The sequence below is a fragment of the Pelodiscus sinensis genome, chromosome 1 (genome assembly GCF_049634645.1).
Source record: "Pelodiscus sinensis isolate JC-2024 chromosome 1, ASM4963464v1, whole genome shotgun sequence".
NCBI lineage: Eukaryota > Metazoa > Chordata > Testudines > Trionychidae > Pelodiscus > Pelodiscus sinensis.
Window position 1 is genome coordinate 181,360,303 of NC_134711.1, and position 24,242 is coordinate 181,384,544.

At 39.9% G+C, this 24,242-nt stretch overlaps 1 protein-coding gene across 18 annotated transcripts in view; it reads left to right on the top strand.

Annotated features, from left to right (window-relative positions):
* Positions 1 to 24,242, top strand: part of BACH1 (BTB domain and CNC homolog 1) — a 43,720-nt gene that overhangs the window by 13,606 nt on the left and 5,872 nt on the right. For 9 of the 18 annotated variants that reach the window (XM_075910512.1, XM_075910521.1, XM_075910475.1 and 6 more), the window contains 5 exons: positions 822 to 1,103; positions 7,143 to 8,540; positions 15,125 to 15,331; positions 15,786 to 15,818; positions 18,239 to 22,619. In XM_075910512.1, the coding sequence (XP_075766627.1) occupies positions 864 to 1,103; positions 7,143 to 8,540; positions 15,125 to 15,331; positions 15,786 to 15,818; positions 18,239 to 18,700 (2,340 nt within the window). In that variant the 5' untranslated portion in view covers positions 822 to 863 and the 3' untranslated portion in view covers positions 18,701 to 22,619. Of the gene's footprint in view, positions 1 to 821; positions 1,104 to 7,142; positions 8,541 to 15,124; positions 15,332 to 15,785; positions 15,819 to 18,238; positions 22,620 to 24,242 lie in introns of those variants that run through there. The other 9 variants (XR_012897920.1, XR_012897921.1, XR_012897916.1 and 6 more) reach the window with 7 other exon arrangements.

The following is a 24,242-nucleotide window of genomic DNA, read 5'->3' on the forward strand; positions in this document are numbered from 1 at the left end:
ATTTTTTTTAGTTAATCTTTCAGGGGATCATCTCGGGGCATCAAATAGTAACTCAGTTTCCATGGCTGTGCAACTTGTTTTCCAGGTGCCTCTTTTGAGACTGTAAACAAGGATGCTTGTTTCTAATGTCTTTTATAATGCAGGCATCTGCTCCCTGAGAATGCAAGTATGTTCCATGTAGCAAACCAATGAACTAGTTATAAAATACTCCATTTCTTAGTTCCATCATTTGAGGTATTGAGTCAATGTTGTCACATTTATGTATCATATTGAAAGTTCTCTTTGAATTTGTTTTGTCATTCTATAAAGGCTTAGAATATATACCTCATTAAATAAACAAAAGCAGTTTATGTAGTATCTTTATGAACTTTGATCTAGAGTCTCCTTAGAGTGTTCTTTCAGTTTCTATAGTTCTGCAGTCAAGAAGAGGTCTTTAAATACTGGTACTTCATGTCAGAGTTTTGTGATAAATTTGTCACTTTTAATCAAGGCGCATCTCTAAAACCAAAAAACAAATGTGTTTTTTTTTAAAAAAATGCTTTTTTCAAATGTGTGTGTTCTCAATTCATTTGCAGCAAAATCATACAATTAAAGATGAATTTGCTAAAGAATATACTTTGAAACTTGTATAAAATTGAGGGGCTAAATTGTCTAATTTGCATTTAATTTAGCTTAACATCTAGATACCGAAACAGTGACTTTTTTTTTTGAAAGGGTGCATTATGTATAACTTGTCTCTCTTGCTATGCCTCATAAAAATTCAGTGACAAGAATACTATCAGATAATTGCATATTGTGTACATTTTTACATTTCTTTTCAGGTTTGAATAATAGGCATATGCTTTCCATTCTGCGGATACACAATGCCTCTAAGTGAGAAGAACAGTGTGGTTTTTGCATACGAGTCTTCAGTACACAGTACCAATGTTCTACTTAGTCTCAATGATCAGAGAAAGCAAGATCTTCTTTGTGATGTTACTATTCTAGTGGAAGATCAACGATTTCGGGCTCATCGGTGTGTGCTTGCAGCTTGCAGCAGCTATTTTCTTTCAAGAATTGTGGGACAGTTAGACACTGATCTCCTCATCACTTTACCTGAAGAGGTGAGTGGCACTGCATGGCATACTTCCGTACTTTGACATACTAGACCATTACATTAAATTATGCTATTACAATAGGCTGGTGTTAACTTCAAGCATCTGATAATCTTAAATCAAGTGGTTTACGAACTGGGAAACTAGTTGTTGAACAAAGAACTGACAGTTCTGAATCGGCAATCAGGATGATGATGTGGGGGACACTTAAATGAGAATGTACTAGGGATGTAAAATTCTGGTTGGTTAAACATATTGTTTAACCAGTTAAATGTGGGTAAATGGGAAGGCTGGAATGCCTTCCTTCACTCAGAAGGAGATGTTGCTTCAGCCTGGCTGCAGCAGCTCCTACATAGGCAGGGGTTGCTCTGGCTGTGACACTCTGGCCTGTACGGCATCCAGGCCTGCTGCAAACAGGGGCTGCACTGAAGCAGCTCCAGTCTCTGGCATGCCCCCTACTGGGCTGGAGCAGTGCCCTGCCCATGGTGGGTGGGGAACAGCTCCAGCCCCACAGGTAACAAGTTAAACTTTCATATCCCTAGAATGTACATGAGCTATTTCACATCAAATTATCTCTTTAAAAAGCTGTAAACTAAATTAATATTGCTTGCTTGTAAGGTGTACCTTCTGTTTGAAAAACATTTTGTGCCCAACAGATGTTAAGTTCTTATGTTCCCCAAGCTGGTGAGGGTTTCAAATGCTGCTGAAGGTATTGTAAATCACTGTGCTTCATGTGTGAGAAGGAAATACTTTTGAGTCTGTTAGCACTATCTTTTGATCAATGTAAAGAAAGGTCTTCAGTCTCTTAACTGTTTTGAGGGGACTGATGAACAGGGTACATATAAACTAACTTCTCTAGAAGTTATGACTTTAACAAGTTGAAAGTGTAGCGTTGCTTCATCAGTCGAAATACTGAACATTGTTATCCACTCTTATTCAAAATAACCTATTGTAAATATAATTAACATACAGTAATTTTGCAAGCAAATGAGAACTTGCAGCTTATCACTCCTCACTCAGCTTTCCTCCTACACATCCACATTTTTCTCTGATTTTTGGCTGCTTCTCTTTCTATTGATTTTTTTTTTCAACATAAACTATATAGAAAACATTTAAAGGTATCCTGTCCAATTTAAAAATGCCAGAAGTTCTGAATGCCTTGGGTGAGGGGGGAGGGAAGAAATGACAGGATACTCTAAGGAGCTTTCAGTAGGAATTTAGCAGCCTGTTTACCCTCCAAGACAGAAAGTAGTGTAGATACCTGGAATGGTTAGAACATGCAAAGGATTTTCAGTTTACACTTTAATTATAAATTGGAAATTCTGTGTATGTTCTGAATATTCCTTCATGTATTTCAACAGCTAAGTACTAATTAACAAACAAAACCATAAGCCTGTTTGTGTCCTTAATTGTTACCATGTTGGATTTAATGCAACACTGATTAGTCAATAACTTCATTATTGTCCCATCTTGTGTGTGGGTGTGGTTTTTTGCTTTGTTTTTGTATTTTTATGGTGTGGTGTTCAGATTCAAGCACCAGCCTCTGACTTGCCCACTCTTTGGCACCTTCATCTACTTAAAGTGCAGCATTAGATACCAATTTACATCCTGATGCAGTGTCTTGTCTCAGATGAATTTATTGTTTCAATCTGTTAGTCTAGGCTCATAATATAGCATTAAAACAAATACTGTACTTTTTAAAATAAACTAAACCAATAATAAGCTTCCTCATCCACTCAATCCATCCTGTCTAATAATTCCTTCCCTTCCCCCCCCCTTTCTTTTCCCTCCACCATTACCCCCATAACTCACTCAAACCATCCTCATCTTGCTGTCCATCAACAAAGCATGAGAAAATAGGCTGAGGCTCTAGGGATCTGAAAGTTAATGAGGTGAAAAAGGAGGGAAGAGACTTCCACTTTGAGAAAAGCGTGTTACTTGTATTCCTGGTCCAGTTAGAAAGCAGCTGGGGTTTAACTGTGGTTCCATAGTGAATGTTTCCTGTTCTTACCAAAATATTTATAAAACACATATATGGTCCCAATTTATGAAGTAGATATATTTGTGCATTCTGGGCATTGACACGTGCAGGAAAACTAAAACTTCTATTGCACTTGGGTTTCGCTTTACATCGTCTGTCAAGAATGTTTATGGGAGCTAAGAATGCAATAAACAGGTTCTCCTAATCTCATGGATTAGAAGACTTTAAGGGCCTGATTCTGTACCTCTGCAGGCCTTATTAGTATGATAAATGACTGAGATGAGCATGCATGGGTGACTTCCTGAGAGTACTTACTTGATTTGGTTAGTCAGGTTTGAAGAGAAGCCAACAATCCATGTGTGGTTAAAAGATCAAGCATATATTAAAACAATAGAACAAAATAGCGGGCAATGTCACTTGCTGTTTCCTGGCAAGTTAGGAAATTACATGGCTTCCATGCCCTCTTGACCTGAACGGGGTCAGAAACACACATTGATGTTGGTATGCATGACCATATCAGGTGCTGATCACAAATATTGTGGGTGATTTATTAAAAAAATTCAGTAGCTTCTTAGAATTGTGGTTTTATCTGCCTTGAGGTTTATCTACTCGTGAAAGTGACCCATAGGAAGAGTAATTATTAGTGTACAGAATGCATTTCAAGATAAATTAGCTATTTGAAAAGGACGCATACTGGCAGAATCCCCAGACTTCCAGGAAAATCAAATATAGTTAGAACCAGGGAAAGTTTACTCTATCCTTTTGTTGGTTGGTTCAATAAAATAGTGATTGCTTCTTAAGTGGCATGCTGAATGTCAAATGGCAGAAGCTGGCCTCTAAATGAAGTATCACCAATGTACAAATGCAAAATCTAACACTTGATAAAAGTTTATTGCACAAGATAAAGGTGCTCTAGGCAGATTTAAACTCTGCAGTCATCTTTTACAGATTATATAAATTCATGTTTTATTGTTTACCTAATTAAAAATGCAAATTATGTTTGTAAAATTTAACAGCTTCTTGTACAGAATTTCTGACTTCAATTTGGTTTGAGGTGTGAGTTTGTTTTACATAATCTGGATTCAAATGTGCATCTCCTAAATGTGGGGGAGGGACCAGTTATTCAATGTTAGTCCTAACAAGTTGAGTAGTCCCATCCAGAATGTCTTACCTTAATCAGCATTTGTGATATTTTCTTTAACAATGAAATTTTTGATAATATGGTAGGTGCAAAATTGAATTAGATTTCTATTCCCTCAGTCATTCTCCAACTACCATATTCTGGTCTTGCCAGCCTCAAAGCTGGGACTTATTGGGACTTCAATTCATAGTGAAACTCCTTAACAACCTGCTCCAGATTCTCTCTTTTCCACGGTCTGAAACACCATCTGGAGATATAGTCCAAAAGCAAATGATTGTAGTTTAGGGAAAATGAACAATCTGACGAGTATTGGCATCACAAAGTCACTCCATCTTATACTGATTAAGACTGAAAATCAAGATTTATCTGGCAAAGCAGTTTAGGTAAACTTAATTATTGCTTGTGATGTACCTTGTTTGTAAGTAGTGCCCAGAATGCTCCATCTAGCGCCTTTCAGAAGCCAAAATATGTACACTGTTTTTAAAACAAGATTATAGATTAGCCACCACTGATTTAAGAATTGCAACAACTAAAGTCTGCTAAATCAGGAAAAAGGTACACAAGAGGTAATATGTCTCTAACATGTTAAGAATGAACTATTTCATTAAGAATTTTTTAATTCATAACTACTCTAACTACTGAATGTGGGGGAAAAAAATAAAAGATTCAGCAAGTGTTTTGCTCCTTTAGCAACCACCACAAGCCTAAGTCCTAAATTTTCTATTCTATTGAGTCTTGATTCATGGAGAATAGTAATAGAGACGCAGCTGTGTTAGTCTGGTCTAGCGGAAACAAAAGATAGGACTATGTAGCACTTTAAAGACTAACAAGCTGGTTTATTAGGTGATGAGCTAATGAAAAGCTCATCACCTAATAAAACATTTTTAGTCCCATCTTTTGATTCATGGAGTGTGTGTTCAGTTAACAAGTGATTATTCATTTTGGTGGTTTGACAACTTGCCAACCCTTTTTAATTAACCTGTTTTATTCTGCTTCCATTTAAAGCTAAAAAATACTTGGCCAGAAGTATGAAGGAGTGAGAGAGTTCTCACAATAGTTGTTCAACCAACAAACCTATTATATATATCATATGATAAAATTAACTGTTAAAGGAAACAGTTCACTCTGTTCTTTATTACTTTTAAATGTTTGTTTTTTTAAAGAATTGAACTTTCAGCCTTCTATCAAATTAAAAGTGAAAGATCCTTATGAAGGGAACAATCATTCCAAAACATTGTAGTATTCACCATTTCAGTTTGTATATGCAGTGTGTCTTGTTAACGCACAACAGATCATCTAACAGGTCACTAATGAGACTTAATTACATGTCACTACTGTATATATGTTTAGGATTTGAAGATGGGAAGGTTGACATCCTCTTTCCCCTTGTGGTTTGTGTGAAGCGAAGTTTGTATGCTGATCATAATCAGTGCCATTGGAGTAGATGAGAGCACATGGTCTATTCACAAATGCATACTGATGTCTTTGGATCATGCTACAAAATAAAAATTTCATAAGATGTTTCAGATTTTTCTAAAATCCATGTGTTAGAACATTCTGCGGCATATTGCTAAACTGTTTTAAAATAGAGATCTTAAACAACATTTTAAAGTACACATGAACTTGACTGTATTCACTGTCCGGTTCTGCCATGTTTAAGTTTTAGAGTAGTACTTCACGTTGCAAGTAGATCCTTTGATTTCAGTGATTCTGTTCGTGGCATAAGTTACTAGTAAACATCAAGGGTTGGTAGAAAGTGGCAGAATCTGTCCCTAAACCTTTTTTGGGAGTAACTGTATGAGATTAGCATTAGAACTGAAGAGAAAAAGACTTATTGGAGTCGTTTGGGGATTAGTGGTGTTTTGTAATGCAGAGCAAGGGACTGTAATTCAGGAGATTTCTGTTTCTAACTCTCCCACTGCTTCTGTGCAGGCTTGGGCAGTTGTCATCTCCCTGCTTAATTTTCTGCAAAATGTGTTTTCTTGCTCTGAGATCCTGTAATGAAAGAGTCTATGCTGGTGCTAGGAATTAATGTGGGTCGGTGGGTATTGTTTTGGTCTGAGATGATTCAGTTCCTTAGTAGAAAAAAGGCTTGTTAGTAGTAGGTGGGGAGCTTTCAAAAATGGACTTGCTTCCAGTGAGACATTAAAATAGAGTAATTTGTCTCATGCTGTCTGTTCAGACAGAAATCAAAGGCCCTTTAATGGGGAGGGAGGATGTATACTGGACTAAAGAGGTAAATAACCAGTTTGACCAAATTCCTGGTTTTACTGATACCGGAATCAGTAACACAGTAGACTCTGAATGAATATAGTGGCAGCATGTAAAAAGGAGTATGCAAGGAGTACTGTGATCTTGTAGCTAAATTACCTGGAGTACCTTGAGTTTGGAAGGAAACCTAAAAATCTAATCTTGCTTTTGCAGGATTATTGTTGGAATTTATCATTGTCTTTATCACTGAAGTAGAAAGCTGTTATAAATGGGTCATGATAAAAATTTTTTATCAAAAGTTGGGTTTTTGAGGGAGCTTGCCTAGATATAACTTCTCCATAAAAAATAATTAACCATATTCTCTCCTCTTCTCATTTCTATTCACCAATTCCCCCCCCCCCCCCCCCCCCAAAAACTGAATCTGTTTAATTGATTCATATTTGATATGACCAAGCAAGGAATGTTCCAATGATTGGAGCCCCCATTTGTTGTCTTAAGCCCAGACACTAAAACTTTGCCAGCAAACTCTTATAGGACCAGGATAAGTAGCTTCTATGTTACTGATCAGGGAAGATTTGAGTCAGTTTCATGTTGACTTACCCTATAAGAGCGATAAGATTGTAGTTTTTGTCAAGTCTCGGCCTAACTAGAAATGGGCCATACTAACATGTTTGTTCTTTCTTTTCTTTTCTTTTTTTTTAACAAAACAAAACAGGTGACACTTAAAGGATTTGCTCCTTTGCTTCAGTTTGCATATACTGCCAAACTTATTCTGAATAAAGACAATGTGTCTGAAGTTTGCAAGTGTGCAAAATTTTTGGGAGTACATAATATTGAGGAATCTTGCTTTCAGTTCCTTAAATTCAAGTTTTTGGACAATAAAGTGGCCCAGCAGGAATTCCCTAGAAAGAAATGTTGTACCTCACGCTGTCAGAAAGCAAAAGTTAACATTGCTCTTATGGATGATGGTGATCTAGAAATAGATGACGAAGTGGAGGAATTGTTGGAAACTGAATACGCTGTATCTCCTCACTCAGAGCTCAGCAAAGGTGAAGAAAATGCGGCAGTATCTCCTCATCTTCATGATAATACCAATCAAACATGTAATCCTGAATATTTAGAAAAAGAGAATGTTTCTGGCTTGTTTTCCCTTTGCCCAAAGTATAGGAAGTTCCAGAAAGCTTTTGGGAGTGACAAAGTCCATACTGCAGAGATGTGTGCCAGTATTAAAGAAGACCAGGTAATATCAGCTACATCCATTCATCAGAGCGAACCATTTAATGATGCCATACTGAAAGCTCAGGCGTGCACAGTGGTGCAGCTGGTCTCACAGTGTGAAGATACTCAGGTAGAAATGGAAGAGGGGGAGGAAGAGAGAGAGAAAGAAGAGATACTGAAGAGAGATTCTGTGTGTCAGAGTATTTCTTGTCCAGTGGAGAAAAAAGATGCTGCTTCTCTTCCCCAAAACTCGTCTGTTGCACCTCATGAACTTTTTTCGGCACCTTTACTACATGCATATGAGCAATACAGCAACTTGAATTACAATGGTATGCAAAACACAGTTGTAGCTGAAAAAACTGTGATAGGTACTGTAGATAAGAATGATAAATCACTTAGTGAAAATCAAGATGATTCACTTTTGAAGTTGAATATATGTGCTAGTGAAGATGTAAGTATTATATCCACTAGTGACCGAAGCAGTGTGGAGAGAGAGGTTGCAGAACACCTAGCAAAAGGGTTCTGGAGTGACATTTACAATACAGAGACTGCTTGTCAAATGCACTTGTCACCTGCAACAACAAAAGAGTGCTCAGAACCGATATATTCAGGAAAAAAGTCAGAGTGTCCATGGTTGGGTATCAGTCTCAATGAGAGCCCTGAACCTTGTTTTCAAAGAACTTTTACAACTCTGAACTCTGTGAGCTGCCCATTTATAAGTAACTTTGGTAGTGAAGTATGCTCAAACAGCACAGAGATAAGCAGTGGAGATTGTATCCAGGAACCACAGCAAGAACAATGTCCATATACTTGTGTGATAAGTTTGGGAGAAGAATCTGAAACTGACACTGAAGGAGACAGTGAGTCCTGTTCAGCAAGAGAACAGGAATGTGAGGTGAGGACAGACTGGCTAAATTTTTATATCCATAAATCTTTATGCTGTGTTCTAAAGTCTCATTCTTCACCCTCTTAGTTCCAGGCAATTTTCTTGCGTGGTTTCAACACTCGGGGAGCTGAGGGTGGGGAGGGAGTATCATTTTATTTCTCTATCTAGAATGGTCAGAATACACGTAATTATTTTAAATAGGTTATTAAAGGAGGTTTATTAAAATTTATGTCTATCATAATATGAAGTGTTTGGAAATAATTGCTGTATTAGAGCTACTTGTATAATTTGCTAAGGAGAAAACTTCTATCAAATATTCATATTAGTTAAAATTGGAATTTTTGCATAAATGTGATTGTTTTGACTATTTTTGATAGGGAAAAAGTTGAAATGACTTTGCGGTTGTTTGATACTAAATTGTTTTGGCTTACAGTATAGTTTAAAATGTATACAACTTAAATATCAAAATGATTAAATATTTGAAAAATGCTTCATAATAAAACCTTTGTGGAATTTTCATTCCACTGGAAACTTGGAGATCTTGGTATAGCTTTTTAAAATTTTTAGTTCAGGGCAAATATTTTTGGAGGATGTGGTAGGGATGTAAGCAAGTAAGCCTAGGCTTATTAGGTAGTCAAGTTGACTACCTCTCCCGCCCACACACACACTTGCTGCTTCTGTATCCAGAGTCAGCAAGGGCAGGGAGAAGCAGGAGCCAGTTTAAATGCTGGTTTCCCCCCAGCACCATCTCTGCAAGGTTGCTGCCTCTACCAGATGTAGCAGTGCTGAGGTGAAGGGGAGAGAGGCAGGAGAGGCTGCTGCAAAACAGCATCTGCCTGTGGCTGGCCCAGGCTCAGTGAGAGTGGAGGCTGCTCAGCATCCTGTGCAGTAGCCCTTGTCCATGGGAGAATCCCAGTAGGGAGCTATTTGTGGCCAGCCCCGGCTGCTGCAAACAGGGACTGCTGCCATGGAGCAGCACCTGACTGCGTTAGCCCAGGCTGGCTGCAAACACAGGATGCTCTGGCAGTAGCCTCTGTCTGCAGGGGTCCCAGCTCCCTGCTGGGACCCCCTTGTGGACAAGGGCTGCTGGACCCAGCATGAACCAGGACTAAGCAAGCCCAGCTCAGTCCTATCTCACGCCAGGTCCGGGAGCTACTCTTGCTGTGACTCTGCATTTTAAATGTAGTAAGAGCCGGGCTGCCTGTGCACCTGGACCCAGTGTGAGCCAGGACTGAGCACCTTCTCTTATTGACTGATTGTGTAGTTGATACAAATTTTATCAACTACACGATTAGCCAATTACCCTCTTTTTAACATCCTTTACCCTCTTTTTAAGACTGGGAGGAATTGTTTCTGAGAATCTGGACTCTGTATAATTCCAGACTACTTTTATACTGTACTTATTTCCACAGTTTTGGTTATATAATGTCTATTTCTTCAACTGCAAATATTGCTTAGTATCATCTTTTTTGTGACAAAGCGAAGCACTCCTGTTTTCTCCCCATCCCTCTCAATGTCTTTTCTTCACGTTAGAATTTTTATCTTCAGCTGAATGACGTAAGTAATCCATTTCCACATATTAACTAGAAAAATGGAAATCCTGTATGGCTTTTAAAATTTATGGAAGTTACAAAATGAAGTCAAGTAAAACTCTTAATTACTCTAAAGAGGCATTTTACCTTTCAGGATTTAAAGCCCACCGAATAAACAGTGCACAGCTTGCACTACAAGTAAATGAGGAAACAATGCAAGCTATTTCCAAGGTTGAATTTGGCCCGTTCCTTAAATTCATGGAGTGGTAAATGAGATTATTGCCTGGAGCAGCAGCTCCTCTGCTATTTTAATGTTAGCAATGTTCCTGGCGGTAGCAATAGAAACACATTGAAAGATTCCTTCCCTTTAGGTAGAAGTAAGATGACACTTTTTTGACCTTTAATTTTTTATTAAGTCTGTGTATACTCTTAATAGCTTACTTTGAAATATAAAGATTGCTTTTGAAAAATAAATATGGCTTTCAACATACCACAAATGCTTGGTTCAGACCTTATAAGGTTGGTATATGTGCATATTTGTGGCAGCTGCTGTATCCAAAGTTCAAGCATGCATATTGGTGGGTTCTATTCTATATATAATAATGGAAAGTGTTAAGCAACCTAAATATAGGGGCTGCAACCAGTTACATTTAGAATAGAAAATAGTATCAATGTTTATAGTTGTAAAATTATGTATTTGTGTACAATATACATGCAAACACTTTAGGATAATGTTCAGACTATGCTGTGAATATCTCTAGAAGTTCTTATATGCTAACTCCGGGTTTCTAAAATTGGGTTGCCAAAATGTTTCATCCCAAAATGTAGCTCTGATTCCACAGCAATCTTGACATACCAAATTTGAGCGAGTGGCATTTCAACCCTTTGAGCCAGGTTACATCTCTACTCTCACAAATTTGGTCCAGTACGTGGGTGGGGCAAAACCTGAGCAGCACTACAGCCTTGGTGGTTGCAGTGTCAAGAGCCCAGCCAGCCCCACAGCACAGGAGCTGCCACTGTGGAGTCACGGCTGCACAGGATGGGATGTAGGACCTGACTGAAATCACACCAGAGCCTTTATTCCCAGACTACTTAGTGGGTTGTGAGAGGCCATAAAGATTTACAAATAGTTTCTGAGGCCAGACAGGCCAATACACTAACTAATGCCTGGCCTGTTGTGGTCCACTGCACAGGGTAGATTTTACTCTTAATAAAATATTCTTTTTTGAAAATCTGAAACTAAATGTGCAGAGTCTTTGGATTAAATCTAAGATACCTATCTGAAATTCATTTGTGTCTGCTTTTCCTGTTTAATATTGATGTTCCAGTTCTATTTTCTTCCAATGAAGTGTTTGTTTTTGTTTTGTTTTGTTGGGTGGGTGGGTGGCCTGGTCTAAACTGGGAGCTTAGGTTGAACTTAGCCACATTACGTCGAACTTGAGTCCACACCACTAACCCCTTAAAGTCAAAGGAATGGGAAGTTAAAATCTATTTCAGCACTTCAGCTTTTCACAAGGAATAATGCAAAATTTGACTTTGCATGGTAGGCTGTAAAGTAGTGAAGACACTGTGCTGTGGAAGTCGACGTTCTTGAATTCTGGAAAGTGCCCTGCTGTGACTGCACTTTTAACTCTGCTACTCTTCAGGTGAACAGGAAAAGCCCTGGGAAAATTTTAACTTCATTTCCTGTGTGGCTAGCAGACCTCAGAGTAGGCAGCACATCTTAGCAACACACCTGACCATGAGTTCCTAGGGTCGCAAACAAGCACCAGCATGGAGCATTCAGGACGTCCTATACCTCATTGCTGTATGGAGTGGGGGAATCTATTCTTGTATAGCTACAAACCAGCAAAATAAATGCAGCTATATTGCCAAGATCACAAAGGACATGCTATGGACACTCAGCAGTGCCATGTGACAATAAAGGAGCTGAGGCAGTTATACCAGAAGACACAGGAGGCAAACGGATGGCATAAATCATCACTGCAAACATACTGCTTCTGTGAGCAACTGCATGGGATCCTAGAAGGGGACTCGACCAGCTTCAATAGCCAGTCCATAGATTCCTCCCAAGACACTAGTTGGGCAGCAGCATGGAGGACTGTGTGGAGGAGGAGGAGAATGGTTAACAAGTAAGCAGGACAACTGATGTCACAGACAACCAAGACAGTCTTACAACTTTAGAGACCATCTCCTCCTCCAAGGGCATCTCTCAGCCAGGCACCGATCCTGGGGAGTTCACATTTTTTTTAATCATGCTGCAAATGGGTTAAGGCAATTGGGTGTGAACTGTGGCAGCCACTATGTCTACATAGCAGAGGCTTCCTGGAATAGCTTGTTAACGTGTCTGGAAATGGAGCAGGAACCCTCCCTGCACATCTCCATAAAGTTGTCTTAGAGGAACCTTTCAGTCCTTCTCCCAAGGTTTCTGGAGATGCCTGCCTTATTCCATCCTCCACAGTAGGACACCTTTTCATGCTAAGCCACAGTAGGTGGTCTCGCATTGCAACATAAAGTCCAGGTTTCTGGCCACATTCAGTCAGCATCTGTTCCTTGTCACTCTGATTTGGAGAAACTTGATATTTAGCATGGCAGCCTGGGTGAGGCAGGTTAGCTATTAGCTGATGCCTCTGCAGTAAACCTCTGTTGGCTCATCCCCAATGAAGCAGGCTTGAACCCTTGCCCTGCCTTGCAGCCATGTCTGGATCATCTCCCCGTGGGCTCAAGCCTCAGCCTATTCCTTACCATGCTTGTTACCAACCCAAGTCCAGCTGCTCCCCTAAGAACTCTGTGGTGTTCCTGCTGCATAGAGGCCGCTTAAAAGCATAACTGTGGCATTTGTATATACATAAATGTATCCCTATTGTCTTTAGGGCCTTCCTTTTATGCTAACAGATTAGGTTTTACACTCGACAGTATCTCATGAAAAGTCTGCTTTTCACTTTTCGTTACAGCAGGTGCAGCAGTGAGTATGCTGCATGTTCCCCTAGCTCTGCCAGCTGTCCGGCTAGCACAAATCCACAAGCAAAATCAGATTAGGGGTGACATGATCAAACAACAAATGTAATCCAACCACTTGGACAGAACATGCTTAAGTGAGTGGAGGAATCTGCTGCTGCTGCTGGAGATGTGATCAGAGCATGAGGACAGGAGAGCATGCAAGGAGCTGGAAGTGAAGAACCAGTAAAGAGTCTTGATGATGATGATGATGATGGAAGATGTGATGAACCACATGGTTGCCTCTCTAGGACAGCTATATGTACAGGCACCTCCTCCAACCCTTGTGGACCCACATTCCCTTCTTACCAAGTTCCATAGCAAAGAGGGGAGGGAGTCAAGGACAGCCTCACATTCAACCTCCAGGGAGGTGTCCGGAAGCAAAAGACTGTCCTCATACCTGTCATCACCCCTCACCCAAAGCTCCTGCCCTGAACTCTTTTCCTGTCCCTCCTGGGTACCCTAAATAAAAACACATGATTTCTCAACAACATCTCTTTATTGCTTGTGTTGAAGGGAGAGGGGAAGTTTACAAGCAAGCACATTGAATGCAAGAACACCTTGTTAAGAGCAACATGCAAGACTCTCAAATCTGGTCATTCTTAACACTGCCTTTCAAAGTCTCTCTGATTTGCAGTGCCCAGTCTGACTGCTTATAATTACTGGCTAAGCACCCTGCCTCAGAATCCTGCAATATAACTTTCCCCTTATTTTCAGAAATATTGTGGAGCATGCAGCAGGCTGCCACAACAGTGGGCTAACCTAATCAGTAGACTGCAGAACCTTCTCTTTAAATGCGCAAAACCACAGTCTGCCATCATTTGGTTCTTGCTTAGCCTGTAGTTGAACTGTTCCTTATTGTAGTTCAGACTGCCTGTTTACAGCGTTGAGTGAGTCTCATGGGAGCAAGGGGTAGGCTGAGTCTCCAAGGATCACTATTGGCACTTCAATGCCACTGATTTTCTGGTCTGTGAAGAAATTTACAGCTTGCAACTTTTTGAAGAGGCAGGAGTTCATAAAGATCTGCCCATCATGCACCTTTCCCAACCATCCTACGTTGATGTCGTTGAAACAGTCCTTGTGATCCACCAGAGCCTGCAGCACCATCAAGTAGTACCCTTTGCAGTTAATGTACTCTTTGGCAAGGTGTGTTCAGGTGCCAGTTAAGGAACTCTATTGAGGAAAAGCCCTCCACTATGTCCTGTGCATTTCCTAGAATCACTACCCTCCATAGCAGAAGGGTATTGATTATTTTGGCTACTTATATAACAGCTGCCACTGTAGACTGCCCCACTATGAATTGATTCCCAACTGACTGGTGTTGCAAGCTTCCATGGGGCAATTATCATATATTTCTCCACTGTCAGAGCGGGGCTGATCCTTGTGGTATAGTGTTTCAGGATGGGGAAAAGCAATTCACAGTTTCATGAAAGTGGCCTTACGCATGTGAAAGCTTTGCAGCCACTGTAGATTGTCCCATAGCCACCTCACTATGCAGTCCTACCAGTCTGTGTATGTCTCATGGCACCAGACAGTGTTTCACTGTGTCTAGAGAACTGAATGCCAGTGGCATTTGCCAGTTGCTCATTTCAAGTATTTCACACGACAGTATGTTCATGGTCTCCCAAGATTCTTCCTCATTTTGGCAGACCCTGCATATGCTGTTGATACAATTGTAACACAAGGCACACCATGGTTAATATGATTCTTGTTCAGCATCAATGCATTATGGCATCTGCACAGATCACCAGGGGAGAGGGTGTAAAAAGACTGTTTGCTTTCAAGTGCAGAAAGTGCAGGAACTGTGGGATAGCTACCCATTGTGCATCACTCTCAAAGTCAACAACAGCTACTCTACTGGGGACATGCTACTTTGAACTGTGTTGAATTCTTGCACACAGCGGGGACATGCACTTTCAACTTTACAAAATCGGATGCTAAAAATCAACCTCTCCCAGTGTAGACAAGGCCATAAATGTTTTATTAATTTTAATTTAAATAAACCCATTTAATTTTGCTTTTATCAGTTTCCTCCTTTGTTCAAAACTATATTTTATATTTTAGGTAAAACTGCAATTTAATGCACAAAGGATCATTTCACTTTCTAGAAATGACTTTCAATCATTTCTGAAAATGCAGAAATTGACTCCTGAACAGCTGGATTGTATCCATGATATCCGAAGACGAAGTAAAAACAGAATTGCTGCACAGCGCTGTCGTAAGAGAAAACTCGACTGCATACAGAATCTTGAGTCTGAAATAGAAAAACTGGTATGTATAGAAAATTCCGTAACCAGCTCAGATTCCTCACTCAAATTAGTTTTGGTTTCTTTGGGTCAGCCAACTTGGCCGCTTGTGGATTAAGTGTGTGGATTTAGCTGCTTTGTTACGCACTCAACTTTGAACGATTTGTTTGCATACAGCACTTTCCTTTAGTAATTAAATGTTATACTGATGTTTTATAAAATACAGGTCAAAGCAGGATGTATTGTCTTAAAAGTATACAATCTAAATAGTACCCATATAACTGGGTAGTACTAAAACCAAAAGTGATGGTGTTTAGGATAAATCTTATTAGTACCATAATTTTGTAATCCATTTTTTTCTGTAATCTATTTTAATGCTTCTTTGGGAGAGGTAAAAACTGTTTATAAGCTTCCTTGAGAGAGCATGTTTATTTAAATGATTTAAAAATAAAAAGGTTTTTTTTTCTTTTGTCCCATAGCTCCAGAGACAAGTGCATGTGTGTTGCCATGTAGTAAGTTACTTCCCGAAACAGTGACTGACAATCTGTGTAGTGAAGTTGCTGTGAATTTTTGTATGGAATAATTCATAAATTGTGACACTCCTTACTGTTAAGTTTTTTTTCTGGATGTCTGTTCTCACACCATAAGGCTCAGCTAACAGCATATGTCCAAGCTCCACTGTGTTAACAGACATCCCAACTTTGAGTAGCACATAGCTTGGACCTACCGTGTTCGCTAAGCTTTATGATGTATGAGCTAACACTTAGCTTTGGCTGGAAAGATGCTTCCTGAGTCTGTTTTAGTCCATTGAGGGATTGAGAAAGATAAGATGGCTCTTAAAGCAGTGATCCGCTTCTCATCCATAGTAGTAAGCTTGCAGAGACAAGTCAGTGTTTCCTCTGAATCTATTATAGTAGTCTGATGGCCCCTGAATGGGAAGTAATAAGTAAAAGGTCACTATTGGATCTGCATGGCTGTTCCTTTCCCAGGACAAATAAACATTCTACTTTTGTCACCTTGGGGGGGAAAAACTCTGTGTAGGGTGATAGTCTTTTTTCCTTCCCTTTCTCTTTGGTTTTGACTTCAAATTGTAAAAGTAGTAAATATTTTTCAGTTTCACTTGTCATACCTTGAAAAGGATCTACTAAAAGGAAAAGGTCATTGTAATGTTAATTGTCTTATAAATATTATTCTCTAGTATAGAAATATTTACAAGCAGGCAATAATTTGCCTGAAATACCCCCACCTTTTTAGCAAATTGACTGTACATAGATGACCTGTTTCCAAATTAAGTATAAGGGAAATAGGACCCAGAATGTGGACTTTGAAATGTTAGGAGGAGGAATTCTGGTAGCAGCCAAATCTGGAAAGACATTCTGAGGTGGTCATTGTAACCTAAATATCTGTTGTTAGAGCCAAATTTTAGAAAGATAGTGAACTTGACCTATGCATTCTGTCTGTTAGAATACTTTGGGAAAGGCAGCCACGCACAAAACATTTGAGATGTCTCAAAACAAGCATTGAATATTTGTATGTAAGCATAGGATACCTAAAGCTCTTGTGGCAAGAAAATCAGTGTGTACAACTTACCTACACTTCCTTATATTTCAGTTTTCTTTCTTTCAAGTATCATCAATATGGGTGCTCCACTTCAGGTGCAGTGCATCCTACCTGCTCTGGATCAGAGATTTCTGGTACAACTGCTTGGTTAGAGTAGGGCTGTGCAGGTGAACCACCCTCAGTTCCTTCTCAACCACCTTTTCCTAAGACCGAGTGTTAGCATTCCATTGTTGATAAGCTTACTGCCTTTTCTTCTAACTTAGCCTTTATTAGCATTTAGTTAGTAGTCACTTATTTTATTTTGATGTTTTACTTCATTCCTCCTACCTTTTGAGGGGATCTTCCTTTTCCTCTATTGCGGAGTTATGTCATGATCATCAAGATTCAAACATTGCCTCTCATGCCAGGAAATTAACTCAGTCAGAGAAAGACATTTCCAATGGATTTGCAGCCTCAGGAATGGGGAAAACACCCCCATTGCTGGACCAGAGCGCTCTGGTGCCTGGGAGTGCAAGTTGGTTGGGAATCCAGCAGTAGGGAGCCCTACCATGGGGAAGGGTGAGCCCTCTCCGTGGGGAGCCCCAGCCGGGTGAAGCAGCCATGGGGCTGCCAGTGAGCCCCATCCCTGAGGAGCTCCGGCCAGCTGGAAGCAGCAGGACTGGAGTCCACTGACAGTGAGGCCAAAGCAGAGCCAGGCAGAGGGAGAGACTGTGTCCTGGGAGGTTGGTGGCAGGGGACCTCCCCTGATCCAGCAAATTCACTCATTTGGGATGGGTCAGGTCCTGAAAGTGCTGGACTGGGGAGGTCCAGTCTGTATGCTTTTATACAAAATAAACTAAAATTAGTGTTGCATCACAAATGGTGTCTGAAGAATTGCTAAGGTGATGGCATGCATCATATGTAGTTCAGTCTCCACATGACCACTCTTCAGAACTCTGTAGAGTAATTTGATTATAAGTAGATTGTCCAAAATAGTTTCAATGAAATATGACCCCAGGATTTCATTGCTTTGGATTTATCTAAAAGATTAAATTCTATATCCTGGAAAATACATTTTTCAGAAACTGTGTTTTGTTTTGTTTTTGTTTGAGAATGGATGACTTTCATACATTGGCCTGGCATAATTTTGAAACTTCATTACTTTGTTCAGGGGAAAATAGTTTTATTTAAACCGAAAAGGTGGATTTTTGCACTGTTCAAATGTAAATCAGCTATTTGTGAAAAAACTGCACTTGAGTCTGTTGCTTTTTATCATAACTTTAGCATGTTTTCTTTTCCAAGATAAACCAAATATACATCTATTTGAGTATTCTTTTCAGCTTTGGAGCAGAATACAGTTATACTTTACAGTCAATCATGTGTTTCTTTGCAGCAAAATGAAAAGGAGAGCTTGTTAAAGGAGCGAGATCACATTTTGTCAACGTTAGGAGAGACCAAGCAGAATCTGACTGGACTTTGCCAGCAAGTATGTAAGGAAGCAGCATTGAGTCCTGAGCAAATACAAATACTTGCAAAGTATTCTACCTTGGATTGTCCACTTTCACTTTTAATTTCTGAGAGAGAACGAACAGCTCCTGATAGTAAGCCTGTGATCCCATTGTGCATAGAATTACCAAGTGAGCTTTCAGGTGCTGTATCAGCCACTGACCAGAGTTCTTCCTATGCATGTGTAAGAGGCACTTCTGATACAGCTTATAATCAAGTGCAAGAACTGTGTCCTGTTACAATGAAAACATCGGAGGACACTTTACTTGTGGAACAATGTGGACAGAGTGGTAGTGGTATCACAGATTTCTGTCAGCAGATGACTGACAAATGCACTACAGATGAATAAATCTGTTCTGAGATTGTCAACCTCAACCTTATGAGATTTAAAGTAAAGGTTTCAGCATTATTATAAAATGCCTTACGTGAAGGGAAAGGCAAAACTTGATATTTTACAAGTGCATTAACTATTATCTGTCCATCTATGTTACCCAGCAGACTTCAGGATTTGTTTTATGTAATTTTGGGACATAAATTTTTACATGTCACTAAAGTCTGGACTATATTAGTGGCGTAACTCAAATCAACATAGCTTAAATCTATTTTCCACCTATGGGCTCTGAGTTGCAAACTCAGATGATGGGAGGAATCCACTTGCATAACTTATAATACAGGAAGCAGCTAAGCCACAAAGTCTTTTGGTCTTTCGCAATGGCCCGCAGTAGTCTGTCTAGTGTTGATGGACTTCTCCTATTGGGGAGTAGGTAAGCCCTTTTACAGGAGACCAGCAGTCCACACTAGCTAGTGTATTTCTCCAATCTGGTATTGATGCAGGGTCCACATAGCGCTAGGTTGACGGGAGAAACTCTTGTCAACTCCCCTTACTCATCTCATCGCAGTGGAGTACAGGAGTTGACAGGAGAATGGTCGGCGGTGGATTTATTGGGTTTTCAAGAGCCACTGTATCGCCCTCTCCCCCCACAGTGAATCAAACGCTGCAGTGTCAATATTGGCTGTAGTGGAGACCACCCCTAAGAACTATGTCCATCTCTCAAAGTTTGTACAAGAGCTCAGCCCTTTAGTGCAAACAACTGGAATTACTTCTAGTTGGATTAGGGTACCAGCATCATAATGATTAGTGGAGTACTAGAACTACTTCCCTGATTTTTGTGGCATCTTGACCCCAGATACTCTCTCAAAAAAATCTATTGTTGCACAGTAATTTGCTAGCAGATGAGCTTGTTCTTCCATGTAAAATGTCACATGAGGGTCAAAAAACAAAGTATTTTGAAAGACTGCTTATGAATGTTATAATCACTAGGACCAGTGAAGATGTGTTTGAAAATAATTTTTAATCAGGATATCTTTATGGGTAAACCATAATTTTCAGTGGCTTGTACTCTAATTCTAAACTTGAACGAAGTGTAATAAAATGAGCCAGTTGGGTTTTATTCATTACGTATTCTGTAAAGAATAAACCAAACCTTTAAAATAAGAATGAGGGAAAATAATCCCTGCTGTAAGGTGGGGAGATTTTGTCTTGTGTTGGAGGCAGATGGTGTACAAATGATCCCTCATTGCTTAGCTGTTCTTCTGATACCAGACATTTTTAAATACTAACCCTCACAATAGGAAAAAAATGCACTTTGTTGGTTTACATAACAAAATAGAAGAATCGTACAAGCCAATTGAATTCTTCATTTTCTACCTCAATGTACATTAACTTTTTAAACTTTGTGTATGTATGGAAGATCATATTTTGTTCCAGTTGTAACTGTAAATATTGGCTTTGCAGATTTATCTTCTTTTATGATGAGTGAAATTTTTTGCCTCCAGGATACTGAAACATAACTCTTTCTGATAAGGTTGTTGGTTTAAGCTCTCCATATGTAGATAATTTAGCATTAATAGAACTATACTATAAGTGTATTGTGAACCATTGGCCAAATATAAAAAGATGACAAATTTCAACAGTACTTCTAATAACTAGATGTTCTACAAGTAGATACACTACCTCATATCCAAGTGATTTCAAGCTCATTCGGATCTACATTTATATTTTTGACTTTTCAGAATGAAGATTTTTTTTATTAATGTTACCTAGCATTGTGATATATGCAAGCTTAAAAAAACTGAACTTTACGAGCAAAGTATTATTCCAATACAACTTGATATGGGTTCTTCTAGGTTAGGCCTGTACAACTCAGAAAGCGGCGAGGACCATATTACTTCAAAGAAAACAGTAGCGGGTCGCAAGTATGGTTGCCAAATGCTCTCCCAAAAAATATCGAACACGCAGACTAAAAATTTTTGTCGAGCAAAAAAAAAAACCACCCACGCATGTCCGGCATACAAAAAAAAACCACGCACTGCCCGGCTTCAGCATGCAACCGCAGGAGGCGCCACCAAGCTTCCATCCAGGTCCCAGCCAGAAATACAGAAAATACCGGACATTGCACATGTCTGATATATTCTGAATTTTACCACCAGGCAGCGCAAATACCGGACTGTCGGTACAAAACTGGACACCTGGCAACTCTAGCCGCAAGGGTAAGTTGGGGGGGCCGTGATACTTTATTAAGAATTTTTCAATTTAATCTGGCCTGCACAACATACGGTTCCCAATGCCCTTACCTCTCCTCGCCTGGCATCACCCTGTCCCCCCTCCCACTGACACCTCCACTCCTGCCTTTTCCTCATTGTCTCCACTTGGCCTCCTGGCATTTCTCTCCTGCACCCTGTCCCTTGTTGACCTGCCCCTCCTCCCCTCAGCACAAGCCTCTTTCCCTCCTTTACCTGGCTTCTGCCTTCCAGTTTGCAGGGCTGCCTGAGCCTTTTTGAATCCAGCGGTCGCTGGCCATGACATCATGACGCCACGTCACTCCAGCATCCTGGTGTCTGCAGGTGTCCCACCCTTTGGCTCACGCCCGGCCTCCTCATGCTGGAGCTGCACGCAGGCAGCCCGGCGGCGAGAATCACCGCACTTCCCCCTCCCCGGCAGCGCTCTGCACCTCTGCCTGGCTGGCGGATCTGATGGGGCCGCACCACCTGTAGTCGTCATGGGCCGCATAGGGAGCTCCTGTGGGCCACATGTTGTGCAGGCCTGTACTAGTTGTAGGAATCTTTTCCTTTCAGATTGAGAGGAAACCTTTTTTAAATTACTAGAATTTATATATTGTGACTTCAATGTATTTACTCACATCTCTCTTCTCCAGCAACCACACAGTTCTCATATTCCAATGCCCCATAAGTAGTCAATTTTACCATTTTTTTTCTACTTTAACTACTTAGGGCCTTTTACCTAACATTATAAAATAGATGATATTCTAAAAGGCATACTACAGTGAATGAGACTAAATCCTGGGCTTATAATGTCATCATCAAATTTGTATCAATAGGAATTATCCGTTTTTAAATCCCTTTATTTGAGCTGTGTGGATGTGGGGCATTCATATAGAGGGGCTGACTGGAGTGTTGTGCATATGCAGTGGCCCAAAACACCAACTATTGGAACTGGGGGTCAGCAGTGACTACCATGGCTAGAAAAGCAGTCACAGAGCCTGTTTGCAGGTTGGCATCTGAATGCTATCCCACAGCCCCCCTGAGATTCTCAGTGCAAAAATTCTCAGGTCTCATTTTTATGAAGTATGCTGAAATTCATCTTATGTGCTTAAACTTAAGCATTTTCTAATGCCTGGTTGGAAAGAGTTTGAGGTAGTTTATTGCCTAACCTGTTGCATCTAAGTACATTGTTGATTATTTATTTATACCTACAGACTGCATGTGGGCTCCTATAGGCTACATTTTCAACTTGTTAAAATTAAGACTGAATGGCAATTTTATGATACAGGATTCTCAGGTAATTTTTTTTTTTTTCAGTTAAGAGATACTCAGTTTTGAACTTATAAAACTACTTTAAGGCATGTTTTAAAATACTTCTAAAATCTGTTGGGCAAGATATCAAAGCCATATCAGAAAAATGGGATTGGGGTGTGTGAAATAATTACAACTAATTTTGTATCTTTCATAATCCAATATTTTCTAAAAGTATAATAAAAACCACTGTCCTTTATAAAAGACTTTTCTTTTTTATGTACATCTCTTGCAGTATGAAACTAATATTTACTGATGCATTATTCATTTATGTAGTTAGTACTATTAAAATTGATCTCTAGAAACAGTAGCAAAAGTATACATTACACAAACTCCTGAATAAAATTCACAGTAGCAAATATTACTGAATTGGAATAAAGTTCCCAAAAGTTTGATATTCATTGTGTCCTGTGTTTTGAGGCTTTCCTGTGGATTTTTTTTTAAAATAACTTATGAACTTTGCTATTTATTGGGAGGGGAGGAAAATACAAGATATTGAAGATATTAAATATCCTATCAATGGGAATTATCTATTTTTAAAGCCCTTTATTTGGGTTATGTGCAGGTGTGGCATTCATAGAGAGCAAACTTTAAAAAAAGAGCGAAGGAATTCATTGTTTGTTCATTGTATAAGGAAAAATGTTTTTTTCTTTAAGGGCCATTTGAGTTACTAATAGTCTTTAATTCTTTAGTTCACTGGCCTAATTTTTTGTTCTGTGCTGGTAGAAAACCCCTAGTGAATCAGGTTTGATCAAGTCAGTGTTCTCTCTTTAGAAAAAGAGAGAAAAAGTTTTTCCTGCTGGGCGACAGAATGACATCACATTCTCACGCTCCCTGGCTGCAAAAGCAGCCGGGTGTGTGTGTGTGTTTGGTAAGCAAGGGGCGCAGCCTGCTAGTATAATTATAATATTTGGTCCTGTTAGACATCTTAAACTATGTCTTCCAACTGTGCTGAATGCAAACTTTCAGTGAAAGTACTTTTATCCTCACCATATGTGGAAGTTCTATACCAGTTTGAGATGGCCTGAGACAGAATTCAGGCATTTTAATTTCCCATAAATGACAGGGCCTTTTCCCTGGGTAGTTCATAACTCAGGGTCTCCACCTTAGCAACCTTGAAGGATCAAGTCCTAGTTCAGACAAAATAATACATGACAAAGGATATGTCTAGACTGCGTTGCTCTTTCGGGATACCAGAAGTATTCCAAAATAGCAACACCACGTCTTTAAAAGCCCCTGCTATTTTCAGAAATAGCAGGCCCGCTATTCAGGTGTCTGCTGTGTAGACCACCCCAAATTTTAAAATAAGCTCTTTCAATTTAGACTTGAAATAAGCTACGCAATTTGCATAGCGCAAATTGCGTAGCATTTTCTGACAGAAGGATGCTGTCTAGATCAGGGTTTCCCAACCTATGAGTTGGGACCCAAATATGGGTCGCCATTACATTTCAATGGTGTCGCTCCAGGTGGCTCTTAAGGTGCCATTCACACATTTTTTTTAAATTGCCCTGGGTCACCAAGTCTTCCTGAATTGTCAAAATGGGTCCCCATCTGGAAAAGGTTGGGAACCGCTGGTCTAGATGCACCCAAAATGTTAGCAAGAAGGGTAACATTTGAATCTCTTTAATATGGCACCCCTGGGAAATAGGGTATGCCAGATCAAGGAATTTTTGCAGACTATGGAGAGCACTAGGATAAGGTCTAGGAGGGAAAGTGTGTGAGAAGAATAGGGTTGGGGTGCTTTCCTGGAGCCCCTCTTCTGGGAGCACACATGGCTCCGCATCCCCCCTCTGTTCTCCACACATCCGTCCCCTGTCACTATGGGAGCAATGGGGAAAAGCTTCCAGAGAAGCACATTGCTGTGCTGCCATTCCCCCATCTGATGGGCAGGAGGAGCAGCAGTGTGCAGATCAGCTTCCTTCTCCTCTTGCCGGGGTCTGAACCACTAGTGTTTCCAAATCAGGGTCACCTGGACTTCAGAGGTTCAGGTGTGTTGCTAAAGATCAGTATTGTGTGAT